Source organism: Candoia aspera, chromosome 3 (assembly GCF_035149785.1).
Source record: "Candoia aspera isolate rCanAsp1 chromosome 3, rCanAsp1.hap2, whole genome shotgun sequence".
Taxonomy (NCBI): domain Eukaryota; kingdom Metazoa; phylum Chordata; class Lepidosauria; order Squamata; family Boidae; genus Candoia; species Candoia aspera.
Genome location: NC_086155.1, coordinates 108,285,500 through 108,300,272, shown reverse-complemented (window position 1 = coordinate 108,300,272; position 14,773 = coordinate 108,285,500). Strand labels below are relative to the sequence as shown.

Genomic DNA, 14,773 nt, shown 5'->3' with positions numbered 1-14,773 from the left:
CTATGAATTTCATCTGTTACTTAAATGTTTATGATTGATTTGTGTAGATTTTATTGTATTACACTGTTCCTTGTTATGTATATTTTTAATGAAAAAGCAAATTACACCCATAAATATCTGTGTACTTGAGCAGCAAATTCACAGTGAATACAGTTCCATAAGCAGAGGAAAGAAGGAAAAAAGAGAAGTCCTTTCATAATTGCTGCTCTATAAAAGAGAGCAATAAATAAAAATAGACTTAATTTATACTTGACTTAGGAAACAAAGTTTGCTCTATGAATCTTATGACATAATATTAGACTTTAATGATGCTTTGTATTGTTTAATGTTTGTTTAAATAAGGCAGACCACAGAAGAATAACCTGATATGCGGATGCTCAGTTTCCACTATCTATTTCAAGAGCTATATTCATTTGTCCCTACATTATGAATGTATATTACAGTTGAAAATGTTTTTGTTATATAGTTACAACTCGTCATGGATTACAAAGTCTTGGGAAAGTTGCCATTTCACGGAGAATGCCCCCTCCAGCTAACCTCCCCAGTCTTAAAGCAGAAAACAAAGGAAATGATCCTAATATAAACATTGTGCCTAAGGATGGCACAGGTTGGGCTTCTAAACAAGAACAACATGAGGAAGAAAAGTAAGTTAAAGTTACACTACAAATCATCCTTCCTGTTAATGTTTTAGCATATGCTGCAGAAGTGTCATAGAACATTACAGGTAGTCCTTGCTTAATGATCATTTGTTCAGCGACTGTTCAAAGTTATGGCAGCGCTGAATGAATGGTAGTTACAACCGGTCCTTGAAGTTATGGCCTTTGCAGTGCCCCTATGGTCACGTGATAAAAATTTGGGTGCTTGGCAGCCCGTCCATATTTACGACTGCATTGTGTGCTTCAACTCCCCCACCCGCCTGTCTCCCTCCCCGTCTGCCCTTTTGGCCACCCTGCACTCTGCCACTGCTGCCTATCCCTGCTGCCCCCACCACCCCCAGCTGACCTTCACCGTCTTCTTCCCACTGCTGACGAGGCATGCCTGGCTGAGGCAGCTGCTGGCCCTTCACAAGGCCCATTATGAATTAATTATTAATAATATTAATTATGAATTTTATAAGAATTTTATGCAAATACTAGGACTTTAGTTTTCTGATAATTTATTACCAGTATTTCCTCTGAGTAAAAAGAAACCAAATCCCTCGATTCCCTTCTCATCCCCATTTGGGAGATAGATATGATCACAATATTGTCTGCATATAAAAGAGCTGGAACTACTTAGCCTGCTAATACAGGGGGATGATGAATGGGAACAGAGAAGCCCTGTCATCTCAAATAGGTATTTATAAAAGATGTTTCATCAGTAATTTTTGTAAATGAAGACTAGATTGGACAGATAGAAGAGAAGGATCGTGTCTTTTGAAGCATTGATATGGATCCCATTCAGGTTTAATTAATCCTTGATTAAACTTACTTTTCTAGATCTTGGTGGCAGCATCAGATCATCTGTTTCTCTTTGCTTTGCATCTATAATGAAGAATGTAGGATTGTTCGTTCACTTCCACCATGAAAAAATAAATGAGTACAAACTGAAATTAGATGTTACCTCTCTGTGTTAAGAAACAAATTTCATATAGTTTAAAATGTTTTTTATTTGATACAAACTATTTCATGCAGATCCTGATAGGTTTTCCTGAAGTTCTTCCCTTTTATTTTATATCAAAGCTTCTGAAATAAGGTTGTTGGTAGAAATTCTACTAAGAGAAGTATTGGCCATAGGAGTTGCATTCATAAATGTGCCTAAACTTCCCCAAATTATGATTGTTCTGCTCTTACCATAGAAGCTTTAATGATTTGAAAATTTGAATTGTTTGTGAAAACATGGTTTTGCCGTCATTATGTTAGTCATTTTCGCTCTCAAGCATCTTCAAATTTCTCTTGCTTTTAGACAGGCAGAAGTGCCACAGGTGCAGCCAAAACCTGCAGTTCCTGCTCCTCCAGAAGCACCTCCTGTTGTCAAATCATGGGCTAATACCAAGCAAGGAGGACAGGGTGATGGTAAGTAGAGGAAAGATGGACCAACCTAGCTGAGCTAATAGTTCTGCCCTGCAGTTTTTTCTAAGACTCATTTCTTTCATCTTTCTGTTTATTTGGGTAGTGTTAGAGATGTAGTAGAATCATTATTCTTTGGTGAAAGATGAAGCACAGCACTGAAACTTTCAAGTCTGTAGCAGTTGCCTTCTGATCAGAAACTTAGGTAGACCATTTGACATTAAAGGGTGAGAAGGTAGTATCTAGAGTACAATTTTGCTGAAGTTGGTTTATGGGAAAAAGAACACCAAAATGCGTGTATGTGCACAGATCAGCTGGCTTTGGGTGGTCTGTGCCTGATCAAAATAAGTTCCTGGCAGAGGTCCTTTGTGGATAGAAGAAAAATGGGACCAAGGACATCGATGGCAGTAGCTGAGAAGAAGGAAAGCTCTGGGGAGATTGGGGGCCAGTTCATCTGTGGGATATGCTGCATTGGGGAACAACTGAAGGGAAAAAGAGAAGGAGCTTGGGAGCTCAGACCAGTGGGTTATGCTATGGTGGGAGCTGCTGTGGGGAGGGAGAGAATTAAGGGATAACTTCCTTCCCTTTGCTTTGTACTTGCTTCGTCCAGATTTTGATTACTCTAAAACACCAAAGAGGTGGCATTGCCAAACGGTGAAGATTCAAAATTATTTGGCAGAACTTCTAGAATGGGTTTTGCTCCAGGTACAAAACAAAAACATTTTTTCTGTTTCATGCACTCTCCCCAAGCCAGAGCTATGAAGGATTCAAGGCCTAGGTGTGTGATCTGTGTCTGAAGAGTTGATGCGAAAAGGATATTGCCCTTTGGGGAGCTGTTGAAGGATGTTAAGGCAAAGCTATTCTGGTCATTATGTCTTGTGTTTGTATATGAGTTATTATTTGTTTATTATATGTCTTAGCAGAGCATGTAACATTTATGTGTATGGCTGTGGCTGCTTCTGCTGCTTCTGTGGCCTTGAGGGAGAGTAGAGAGAGAACAGGGTGCCCCTAGTATACAGGGGGAAGTATGAAGCTTGTCAGATAAGGAAAAGTTACATGCTTGAAAGCTGTTCTTTACGTTGAGTCTTCCGTCTTGCAAAATTTTAGACTGATAGGCCAGTCTACCTTCTGGTCTTACAACGCTGATTTTAAATGCCAGGTTGGATTTCTAATAGCTTGATTGTGAATGAGATGGCTAACCCAGGGACTTGGGTAAATGGGCTTAGTGTAAGTGATCTCATTCAGCTCTCCTCATGTGGGTACTTGGTCCAGCACAAATCTATGCTGGGAGGCCATAGGATGTGTGTTGCTATTATCTCTAGGGATGCCAGGAAATTGTTCTGCTCTAGTCCCAGTTTTGAAGGCATATACCTGTTGATTCATTGTGCCCTTCATTGACCTCCCTGATTGATGTGGTCTCAGAGATCAGATTGAGAAACCTTAGGCAAGTTGGTCTTAAAGAGACTTCAAATTCATGCTGAGCTCTCCCACTGTAGAGCTCTTTCAATTCACCGTAGGCTTGAAATGTCATATTTTTGACTTGGCTTTTGCAATGGATAGAGAGAAAGGAGTCTGAGTGTGGGGTCTCTTTGTGACAGGCAGATCACTTCCTTGTGGAATTTATATTGGTATAACAGACCTTTCTTGGGAGGGTAGAATATCTTTTAGAATGATTCATTCCAGAGACTGATGAAACCTGGATGATTCTTGAATGCCCTGGGGTTTTTCTAGCTGGCAGGGCTAGCGATCCTATTGAGGTTGTTGTCATGTCAAAGAATTAAGAGAAGGAAGTCATTGATGTGATTGCTCCCAAACTCCCTCCAGTGCTGTGAACCTAAACTGTTCCTTGGCTCTCAGTGCAGCTTCACATTTTGAAGTATTTATTTATTTATATTTCAAATTTAATCACCGCCCATCTTGCATGAAGCAACATTTTGAAATAGATACTAAGATGCGGGTGCCACAAGTTTAGACTGTGTCAAGCACAAATGAAAGTATTATGTCGTGACTGGGGAGTTCTATACTACTTTTTTATTGTTTTAACATATGAAAGGTTCTATTTTTTATTGTTTTAACATATTAAAGTAGGCAGCAAAATTTGTTTTCTTATTCTCACTTGGCAAAGATAGCTATTTGTTCTATTTGCTGGTTTCTCCCTCCTCCCAAGCAAAACTATTTGCCTTTTAAATTGCAAGATAATTTTTTTCCTGTACTCAGGACTTCATCCTAAAGCAACTTTAAGCATAAATATTTCCAGATTATGATTAATGTAGGGCTAAAGAAGTGTTTACAAATATTGGTGTCAATTTTCTCTCTTGAGGTGATAGCTGATTTTTCTCTAAGTGGTAAGACCATTAAACTTTCACCTTTAATCCCTGGGTGATTATCTGTGCAGAATAGACAGTATTCCTTGACACATCATCTTCTTTGAGTCTTCATGCTCTTCTTTGGTTCATGCCCCAAAACTCTCTTTAACAACTTCTCTAGAAACCCTCAAACTAACAAATCTTCAGCAATGTAAATGCTGCCCAATCCACCTCAGATTTGCCTAGTCTTACATATGGCATAGGAAGGATAAATTTAACTGTGTTAAATGCGTTATTTAAAAGGTTACAAATTTTAAATCTAATAGAAATAGCAATTGTGAAAAACCTGGCTGTTTCAGGAACCATGTCAACTGAGGAAAACTGAGTTTTCTCTTTATTAGACCATAACAGTTTAACAGGAACTATCAGATGTCCACTCATACTTATGTAGAAGGGACAGTAAAGTAAAACATAGCCAACAGATTTGATAACCCCAATTTGGCAGGTGCATATCCATTTGTATATTGGAATGTTATATCTGTCCTCTACTAGAAGGAAGAGAGTTAAGTCTTGCCAGAGGGAAAGGGCTCTTTGGTGTGGCACACTTAGGAAATTCATTAGATAGGTAGAATAAATAGTCTGTGGGTGGAGACTCCTAATGGGGGGGTACTATAGTCCCAATGAAGGTCAGTGTTAAATATACATTAGCTCCCTCCAGCCCTAGAGAAATTACATAATGTGCTAAGATCCAAAGCTACCTGAAAGTCTAGATCAGTGCACTTCAGCCAGGTTGAATAAAAATTCAACAGGGTCGAAGAAGCCAAATATCCCTCTGTAAAAATTAATTTGGAATCTGAGATGACATTGCCCTGGCCAAGTTCTTTTTGAACCAAGGTTAAATTCCAGATGTAATTGGGAGTTAGACATTGTAGAAGAAAAGCCATTTTAGTTTGTGGTAGCCATGAAACAGTGTTTGGTAGCATCTGTTTTGACAAATTTTATTAAAAAGCATAAGCTTTAATGTGCTTTCATAGTTCATTTCATCAGATGCATTAAATACCTTGGTTTGATGGTGGTGTTATTTGTAGTCCAACAGTGATTACATCTGGCAAGCCTTTTGGTGATGTATACTACTTTTGTTTTAGGGGGCAAGTCTTTCCATGATACATTACGAGGACCCGAAAGCTCCCATTTAGGTCCACTTGGTTTGTGTTGATTTATCTTTATTAATTGGACAGTAAATACAAATAGTCCCAAAGAAAAAGAAAATAATTGTGTTGATATACAAAAGAAGAAGAAAAATAAAAATCAATAAAAACATTATTAAGGAACTGTATGGTTACAAATTATACTCTTCCCTCCCATTGTGCCCTAACTGATAAGTGTAATCCATATTTTTATAAGCATTAGGGATTGTTTCTGATTTCTAGTTAAGTCCTTTCATCTATTTTTTTCTTAGAACCCATACTCTAGGTTTGCCTTGCTGTGTAATGCATAATATATAAGGGAGTCATTCTTGCTTAAATTTAATTAAACGTATGTTGTGAATATAATTTTGCCATTGCTGCATATTCTTCATGTTTAGTTACCCAATAATGTTGCTGGCAAAGTGTCTGCTTTCCAGTATTGAGCCCGATTTATCCTTGTAGCCATCAGCATATATCTTAATAAATTATGGCATTTCTTGTTTATATGTTTTATCATTATTCCTAGTAGAAGTATTTGAAGTTTCAGTTCAAATTTTACTTTAATTTTTATAAAATAATGTTATGTATTTCTTTCTAGTACTTTGAGGGTTTTTATTTTTTTTCATAACCACCACATATGATAGAATGTTCCCTCTTTATTATGGCATTTCCAACTTTTTATTTTGTATGTTTTATCTATTTTTATTATTATTGATGGAATTATATACCATCTGAAAACATTTATACCAATTTTCCCTTAAATTATAACTTGAGATAAATTTTATTGATTTTTTTCCATAATTCTTCTCGTTGTTGTAGTGTGTGTGTTTCCTTACAGATTGGCCTCCATTTTTTAATGCAGTTTTTTACTTGTTCAGTCTCTGTATCATATTTTAATAACAATTTACAGTGGTTCTTAAAAGTTTGTGGACTCCTTTGAATTTTCAATATTTCTGCATAAATGTGACCTAAACGTGATCTGTTCTCCACACAAGTCCTAAAACTAGATAAAGAGAACCCAATTAAATAAATGAGTCAAAAACATATAATTTATTGAGAAAAATGATCCAAAGCTACATGATAAAAACATAAAGTTGTTAAAAGTATGTTTACAAACAGTATAATTTAAAAAATGTACATCTACACTAATGTAGAGTAATTTTCCTATGAAGGTTCAGCTAATTTGCACAGGGTGACTTTCATTAGAAATTATGTTAGATATCTGTCTACAGATGGGACAGTGGGAAAATAAGTGGTTGAAAGGATTGAAATTTACGTTATGTTATAAATTTATTACATTTATAAATTCTTATAAATTTAAGGAGAATTTTTATAAAATGATGTATCATTGGTATATGTCACCAGAGAAATTGTCTAGAATGTATAAAGGTACCTTAAATTTATGTTGGAAATGTGAACAACAGAAAGGGACATTCTGCCATGCTTGGTGGACTTGTAAAAAAGCCAGAAAGTTTTGGATTTAAATACATACACTAAGTCAGAGGATTTTAAAGATTAAATTGAATTGAATTGAATTATAATTATAATTGAAACCAGAGGCTTTTCTTTTGGGACTGATGGATAAACAGTTGGAAAAAAAGTCATGGAACTTTGTTTTTATGCATGACCACTGCATAGGCTGACCATATTTCCTTGAGACAAAAATGGGACATTTGAGATGGCAAAACGGGATGGAATTAAACTTATGTAATATTATGTAATAATCCATATTCATGAAAAAGTAAGACAATAAAGTTTTAAAGAGTTTTTAAGATCCATTTGCTGGTCCTTGCTGGGAAAGTGCGGGAGAGGGAGGTGCGGCAGTGCTTGGGTCCGGAGAGGCTGGTGCATGGGTGGAGTTGGGCGGAGAGGTTGCAGGAGGGCTGAGGGTGGTGGCGAGCTGGGACGAGAGGACAGGAACTGAGGCGGCAGCAGGCTGGAGAAGCACAGGAGGGCTGAAGGCGGCGGCAAGCTGGGGCAGAAGGACAGGAACAGAGGAGTCTAGTGACCTGTTCCTCTCTGGCGCACCCTTTTATTTTATTTTCTTCCCGCCGTTTTGGCCTGAGAGCCAATCGGCTTCTTTTCTGCTGGGTGCGCTTTTCCGACCATCTTCCACTGCACTGATTGGCAGCAGCAACTCTTCCCCTTGCTCACTGCCGATCAGCTGTTCCTGCAGTTCCCACTCTAGGTTTCCTGCTGGATTGAGAACTACTGCCAATGGGTAAGTCAGCCTGCTTTTCAATTTCAATTTTTTCCTGCTTTTCCCAATAATGGCTCCAACGTTTTTTAAAAAACGGGACAAAATTGGCATTTATATTAAAACGACAGGACAGTCGGGAAATGTCACAAAAACGGGATTGTCTCAAAACGGTATGTATGGTCAGCCTACCACTGCAGCAAGATTATTATATGCACAAAGATGGAAAGATTCGGTACTACCAACAGTAGAGGAATGGTTGGTGAAGATGATGGAACTTGTGGAAGTGGCCAAACTGACTTCTTTGATTAGAGAAAAGACAATATCTGGGTTTATTGCTGACTGGGAACCCCTTATAGACTTTTTGCATGAAACAGAAACAAATGAACTTATGATTTACAGTTTTGATTATTAGATAGGATAGATTATAGAAAAACTGAGCTACTTTGTAACCATAGAGGAAGAGGTAAATCTATAATTGTACTTACAACTGCTGTAAAAAAATTCAGAAGCTAGTCCATCCGTCCATCTTTCCTTCCTTCCTTCCTTTTTCACTTTTAGGTCTTTGATCTCCTTTTTCTCTTTTTCCTACTTTATATTAGTGTCTATTGTTTGGTGTAGTGGTTAAGGCATCAGGCTAGAAACTGGGAGACCATGGGCTCTAGTCTCACCTTAAGCACAAAGCTAGCTGGGTGACCGTGGGCAAGTCTTTCAGCCCTAGGAAGAGGGCAATGGCAAACCATTTCTGAAAAACCTTGCCAAGAAAACTGCAGGAACTTGTCCTGGCAGTCTCTGAGAATTGGATATGATTGAACGGATTGAAAAAAATAGTGTCTGTTAGTTTTTTTATCTTCTTTTTTAGAATTTTTAATAAAATTATAAAAAAGAAATTAGCTTAGATAAATAGTCCAATTTTATAAAAAAAATCTGCAAAAAAAATTCCAGTTCAAACTTTTTTAGCAGACCACATCCCAGTGTACCTAGGAGAGCTTTGAGTGCAGTCTTCGATATTCCACAAAAAAATATTACTGTGGACCTGAACCACTTCTCCCTCTGCATAATTCTAGAATTTCTGACATTAAGATGATAGAGTTGGAAAGGGCCATTTAAGCCATTCAGTCAGTCCCCGTGCTTCAGTGTAGTATACCAAGTTAAAGCATCCAAATTAAATTATCTCAGAATATAACACATCCAACAAAGGGGAGCTCACCATCTCCCTGGGTAATTGGTTCTTCTGTCAAACTACTGCTTCTCTTAGGAAGATTTTTCAATCAAAATTCACCTTTTTATGTCTTCATTATTGGATTGTCCTGCACTGTGGAACAAGGATGAACAAGTCTTGACCTTTCAGCTATATTCTTCAAATGCTGCCATATTCTTCCTCAATCATTTTTTTCATGGCTAAATATAACCAGCTTCTTCAGTCTCTCTTCCTAGAGCTTCGTTTCTAGTCTCCTGATCATACTCATTATCCCTCTCTGAAACTATTAATTTCCCTGAATTGTTATTGAAAAATGGTGCCCCAAATTGGACAAAATAGTGAAAGTGAAATCTGACCAAAGCAGAATTAAGTTGAATTATTGCTTCCCATGATTTGGGAATGATACTTCATGAGTAAGCTATGTATGTACTTAATTGTAATGCTGGGTGCTTAAGGTGAGACTAGAAGTAGTCCTTGGTTAATGATCACTTGTTCAGCGACCATTCAAAGTTATGACACCACTGAATGAGTGGTACTTAAAACCAGTCCTTGGAGTTCTAGCCATCCCAGCACCCTTGTGGTCACTTGATTGCAATCCAGGTTCTTGGCAACCAGCTTGCACTTACAACAGTTGCAGCATCCCAGTTACGTGATCACCAGTTGCGGTCTTCCTGGGGATCTTGTATTCCATACCTCCTGCAGCACCCCCCCCAGCCCACACTCTATACTGTGTACATGCCCACCTGGCCAAGCTTATAGAGTACTGCAGCAGCCACCAGCACACCCTCCCACACCCAGCAGCCATCCCTGGCCATGCTCGCGCAGTGCTGTGGTGGCCAGTGGTACACTCTACCACACCCTGCAACAGCCACCCCCCACCCAGCCACACTTGCACCACCGTAGCCACTTATCTGCCTGCCAGCCTGCTTGCAAACCACCCAGGACTTGGAACTTCCTGCCGGCTTCTCCATTGATTTTACTTGTTGGAAACCAGCAGGAAGTTGGCTAGATCAGAGCATATGTAATCATCCTTGCTTCTCAGTGCACAAATACAACTCAAGAGATAATCAGAAACACATGGAGACACAGCAAGTTTGTTACAGTGGAAAAATACAGTCACTTCCTATGACCACTGCTGGTAAAGGAGTTGGAAAGAATATCAGAAGCCATGCATTCAGTTTTTCTAGCTTGTAATTTTTCCCAACTCAATAGAATGTTGGAAATAAATTTCTGATCCCCTTTATATAATTTATCTGTCATCCTTTCAAGGTAGACCAGACTAGGAAACCAGTCATGCAGGCCAATATTACTTTTATTATAAAGATATAGTAACAGAATCTTGCAAGTCTGAATGCACTCCCCCCTCCCTCCCTTCATGAGAATTAGGGAGGGTCTTTTCTGAGATGTTTTCTCAGGTTACAGTTCTGCCCTGATTCAGGTTTCTTTTATCTGATCATTGTCTTGTCTTCGGCTCTTCCTCTTGTCCTTCAAGGCCATTCCCTCTTCCCACTACATTGACCATCAATACAATAACACTCCAAAAACTTAACAAATGGAACCAAATTGGTGTGGTGAGAGCTCCACAAAAGAAAGATGACATTCAAAAATAGGCCAGATCAGGCAACAGGCTATGGAGATAAGAAGGCCAGGAAAATTTTCCCATTATATCCCTATTGGAGAAGCAGTTGGGCAGTGGCTGAAAAGGTTTCAAACTCCTCCATTCTAATGCCCCCTTTTCCTGGCATGAGTGAAAGAAAATCTATTATTAAGGGGTTTGAAAGAATTCCAAAAAACATACTCTGCATGCTTTCCCTGACCTTTTTTTAAGACTTCACTAAACTTGTGAAGCCACATTGACTCTTCTGTCAGTTTCTGTTTTTTTTTTCTCCTCATTAGAATGTTTTGCAATTGTCTTATTAATATCATCTTCTTTAATATCTCCCACCGACCTTAAGCTCCTTTTCCTTTTATCTTGTTCTGCCAAGGGATCCTACTTGTAATTGCTCTGTGTTTATTAAAATTTGGTTATTTGATGTCTAAAATACAGTTTTACTATGCTCAGTTCTAATTTTGCTTAACCACAAAACCTTCAGCATTTCCATGGCCATTTTCCTGCAACATTCCTGCTACTTCCATTTCCTCAGCTAAGCCTTCCTTTTCATAGAAGTGTCTTTTGCAAATAATAACAGCAACAATCTGCCAAGTAACCTCTTCCCCAAATTGTTAACTATATATCTGGGCCACAGCTCAGTACTTCCACATGAAGTGTTTATAAATGGTCCTAGGTTCAATCCTTGGCAAGTCTAATAAAACTATAGCTGAAATTATAAACAGCTGCTTTCAGTCAATGAACTATGGAGTAATGGTAATTTGGTGCAAGGCAGCTTCCTTTATTCCAGTACTAAAAGGAAGACATTTTTTCTTCCAGTCTGCCTTCTGGGTGTATTAAATAATTCTGTTTTTAAGACCAGCTTCCTAAGCTATAGTAACTTTAAATTCCAGTTGTTGATTTCTTATTCAACAGCTGGATCCTCACATAGTGCTAAGCTATAATATGTTTAATTTGGTTTTGGCTTGGTACGTTCTATTTATCCAGTCAGTAAGCTCTTACTTTCCAGTAGAGCAATATACTCATTGCTATTTTGTAATACAGATCATTATTAAGAAAACTAATTCAAATCATCTGAAAAATATGAATTATGAAAGAAAATATATTTCTTGTTTAAACATAAGAATAAAAGAACATTCTTTAAAGCTCATAAATTGTTCTCTGTTATGATTTAGACGTTCTGAATTACAAATGTATTGACTTTGTTTTTAATGACTTTCAGGTCCTGGAGTTCAAATAAATAGCTATTTCCAGCAAGAGTTTCCTAGTTTGCAGGCAGCTGGAGATCAAGAAAAGGGAAATAAAGAAAAGGATGCAGCTGAAGAGCCTTATGGTCCTGGGCCAAGTTTGCGTCCACAAAGTAAGTGTACATAAAATAGCCTAAGGTTAGGGTGGTAGTGCAGCCCCTGTTGGGTTTTTGCATGTTGGGGAGTGTTGTTTTGGTCTGGAGAATTACATGGTTTTTACTGTGTTTTTTTATCTATGTACTAGACTTATTGTACGCCACCCCAAGTCTTCTTAGAGTTGAACAGCCTTAACAAATCCAATAAATAAATTTAAAAGTTCTTTATAGAATTCAGTGTTCATTTACATTTGATCCATGTCAAAATTAATTTGCAAATGATATCCTGAAAGTCAATGATATATTTATCTAGAATTGAGGGCTTTTTGAGATTGAGAGCTATTTGCTCTAAGTGGTACAGTCCTAAAGTGTGACCACATCACTTAGTGACAGCAATCCCTGCAGTCCCAGTTGTCACTGTTAACCAAATCCCATGGTCATTAGGCAGGGCAACTTCCTGCTGGCTTCCCATAACCAAAGTCAGTGGCAAGGGTTGGGGAGGGTGCCCGAGTGTCAGGGAGGGTGCTAGGGGGTGCGCAAGAGGCACAGGTTGGGGAGGGTACACAAGGGTCAGGGAGAGTGTTAAGGGGTGCACAAGAGGTGCAGGTCAGGGGATGCAAGGGTGCACGAGTGGCCGATATGTGAGCACAGGTCAGGGGAGAGTGCACAGGTGTGGGAGACTTACCCCAGTGACTTGCAACCTTCCCTGCTGGCTTCCCCACTGATTTTCTAAGGAAGCTGGCAGGGAAGCTTGCAAATGGTGATCGCTGGGCACTGCAACCAGTCATAAGCACAAATTGGTTGCCAAGCACCCGGGTTGCGATCACGTGACTGCGGGGGCACTGGGACGCCATGTTGGGAAAGTGCACAGCATAATACTAGGGATCTCCAAAACCGAGATACTCCAAAAATATTCTTAGTATGAAGAGGCAACTTTGTAAAATCCTACCCTTTATACAGTAGTGGTTAACAAAAATGAACTAAGTCACACAATTTATTTCAATTTTTCATTGAGTGATTGTCCAGGTTGTATGACTTCAGTTTATGTTGCTTCAACTCTTTTCAGTCAGTAGAAATGTTGTGGTTTTTTGGAAGAGGAAAATAAAACTGCTTACTGTATTTGTACAGAACTTCAGAAATCTTATGTTCCCTTTTCCAATGCAGATGTTGCTAGCTGGAGAGAAGGTGGAGGCAGAAGTTTAAATTCTCCAAACTCTCCAACTGATCAAGAAGCAAAACCTCTTATTCAAGAAGTTGGTAATACGCCTGGACCAACAGAACAAACTGATGTCCCTAAGATACCAGAAAAGAAGGATATACGGATAGCACAGCCCCCCCAACCCAAGATGAATGGCCAGCAGCAGCCAGGGATCCTTCCTCAATACAGAGGAATGATACCACCATATGTAAGATCAAATTCTTGCAAAATTTCTTTCACTTGCAAGGTCATATTGTAAAGAAAGTGGAATGTGGAGGACAAATGGTTCCTATAGAGCAGATAGCAGAATAGCCTGTTTGCTAGTAAGTCTCTTCCATTTCTGGTATGGATTTAGATTATATTTAACTACTAGAGAAGGTAAAGCCATAACAAGCTTTTTAAAGAATCTTACAAAACATGAAGAATTGAGAAGTAATTCTTATAGCCTTAGGATTCAAAAGCTACCTATTGGTGTATATTAATTGAAAAAGGAACACCACCTGGGCACGGATGAAATAAAAAACATATTTTATTTCAAGCATGGAACAAAGCACCCCTCTCCCCTCAGAATAGAGCACCTCCTCCCCCAACATTCCAAGTTAGCTCATTCCAAGGAAAGAAATCTCAAAATAGTTTCAGTACTTTTTTTTTTTTAACAAAACTCAAATCTTTCAAGCATTCTGGTCATCAGAAATAGTGGGAAACCAAACAAGTCCCTTGCTCCCCTATTTTTTTACCACAGGGCCACTAGTATAGGTAGATGCTGATTGCTACAATTTAACCACGTAGAAGAAGGAAAAAATACAAAAAAATAAAAACATACATCTTGAAGTCCCAAACAGCTTTGATAGAAGAGAAATCTCAACATTCTTACTGCACACCGACAGGTAGAACAAAAAACTAACCTTCAATCAGTTATGTAGCACCTATTCTTTAATTAACATTGCAACTCCAAGATTGAATCCCAACCTAGCCAAGCAGTGCTATTGCACTTCTATCGCTACAGTAATACAGGATTTCTTTAAATGTATGCTAATGTTTCATTGGCAGGATGGGAAGAAGTTGTGCTGTTTTCAAAACTGGGCTGTTCCTGCTTAATTGCATGGATGGTGTGTGTTAGCATTATACAACAAATCAAAAAAAGTCAGCACTCTCCACTCCTACTATTTTACCAGGCTGTGCTAATAGTAATATCAACATTTACAGCTCATGAGCAAAATGTGCTGATACTGTCCATACAATCAGCAATTAAATAGGTGCACATTGGGAGGTTTTTATCATTTTTCTAAATGCACCTTGAAGCTCACATCAGTAAAACGTAAGAGGCATGCACAGATGCATATATACCCATACTTCAACAGACCAGCACAGAATCTTCTCACACCCACACCTCTAGATACCCATCACACTATGCTAGTTTAAGAGTGAAACCAGGGCACTTGAACTAAATTGAACAGGGTAGAATGCAGGTTGCTTCAGAGGCTTGATTTTGACTTGATGTGTTATGTGAACCCAGTCCATTGTGATGTTTCTGGCTTAACATGTTGCATGAAATGTAACATGCTAAGTTGTAAATGTAATGTAAATGTTACACAATGTTTCTGTCTTAGCATGTTACATGAAATCAGTAAGTGATATCCTAAGGATTTTTTCGCTGGTCCAATAATAGGCAACTTGATATCTTC

At 38.5% G+C, this 14,773-nt stretch overlaps 1 protein-coding gene across 9 annotated transcripts in view; it reads left to right on the top strand.

Annotated features, from left to right (window-relative positions):
* The window catches only part of PRRC2C (proline rich coiled-coil 2C), an 81,743-nt gene that overhangs the window by 7,796 nt on the left and 59,174 nt on the right, over nt 1-14,773 (top strand). For all 9 annotated transcript variants that reach the window (XM_063298546.1, XM_063298543.1, XM_063298541.1 and 6 more), the window contains exons 3-6: nt 467-644; nt 1,945-2,054; nt 11,771-11,908; nt 13,055-13,296. In XM_063298546.1, the coding sequence (XP_063154616.1) occupies nt 467-644; nt 1,945-2,054; nt 11,771-11,908; nt 13,055-13,296 (668 nt within the window). The remainder of the gene's footprint in view (nt 1-466; nt 645-1,944; nt 2,055-11,770; nt 11,909-13,054; nt 13,297-14,773) is intronic.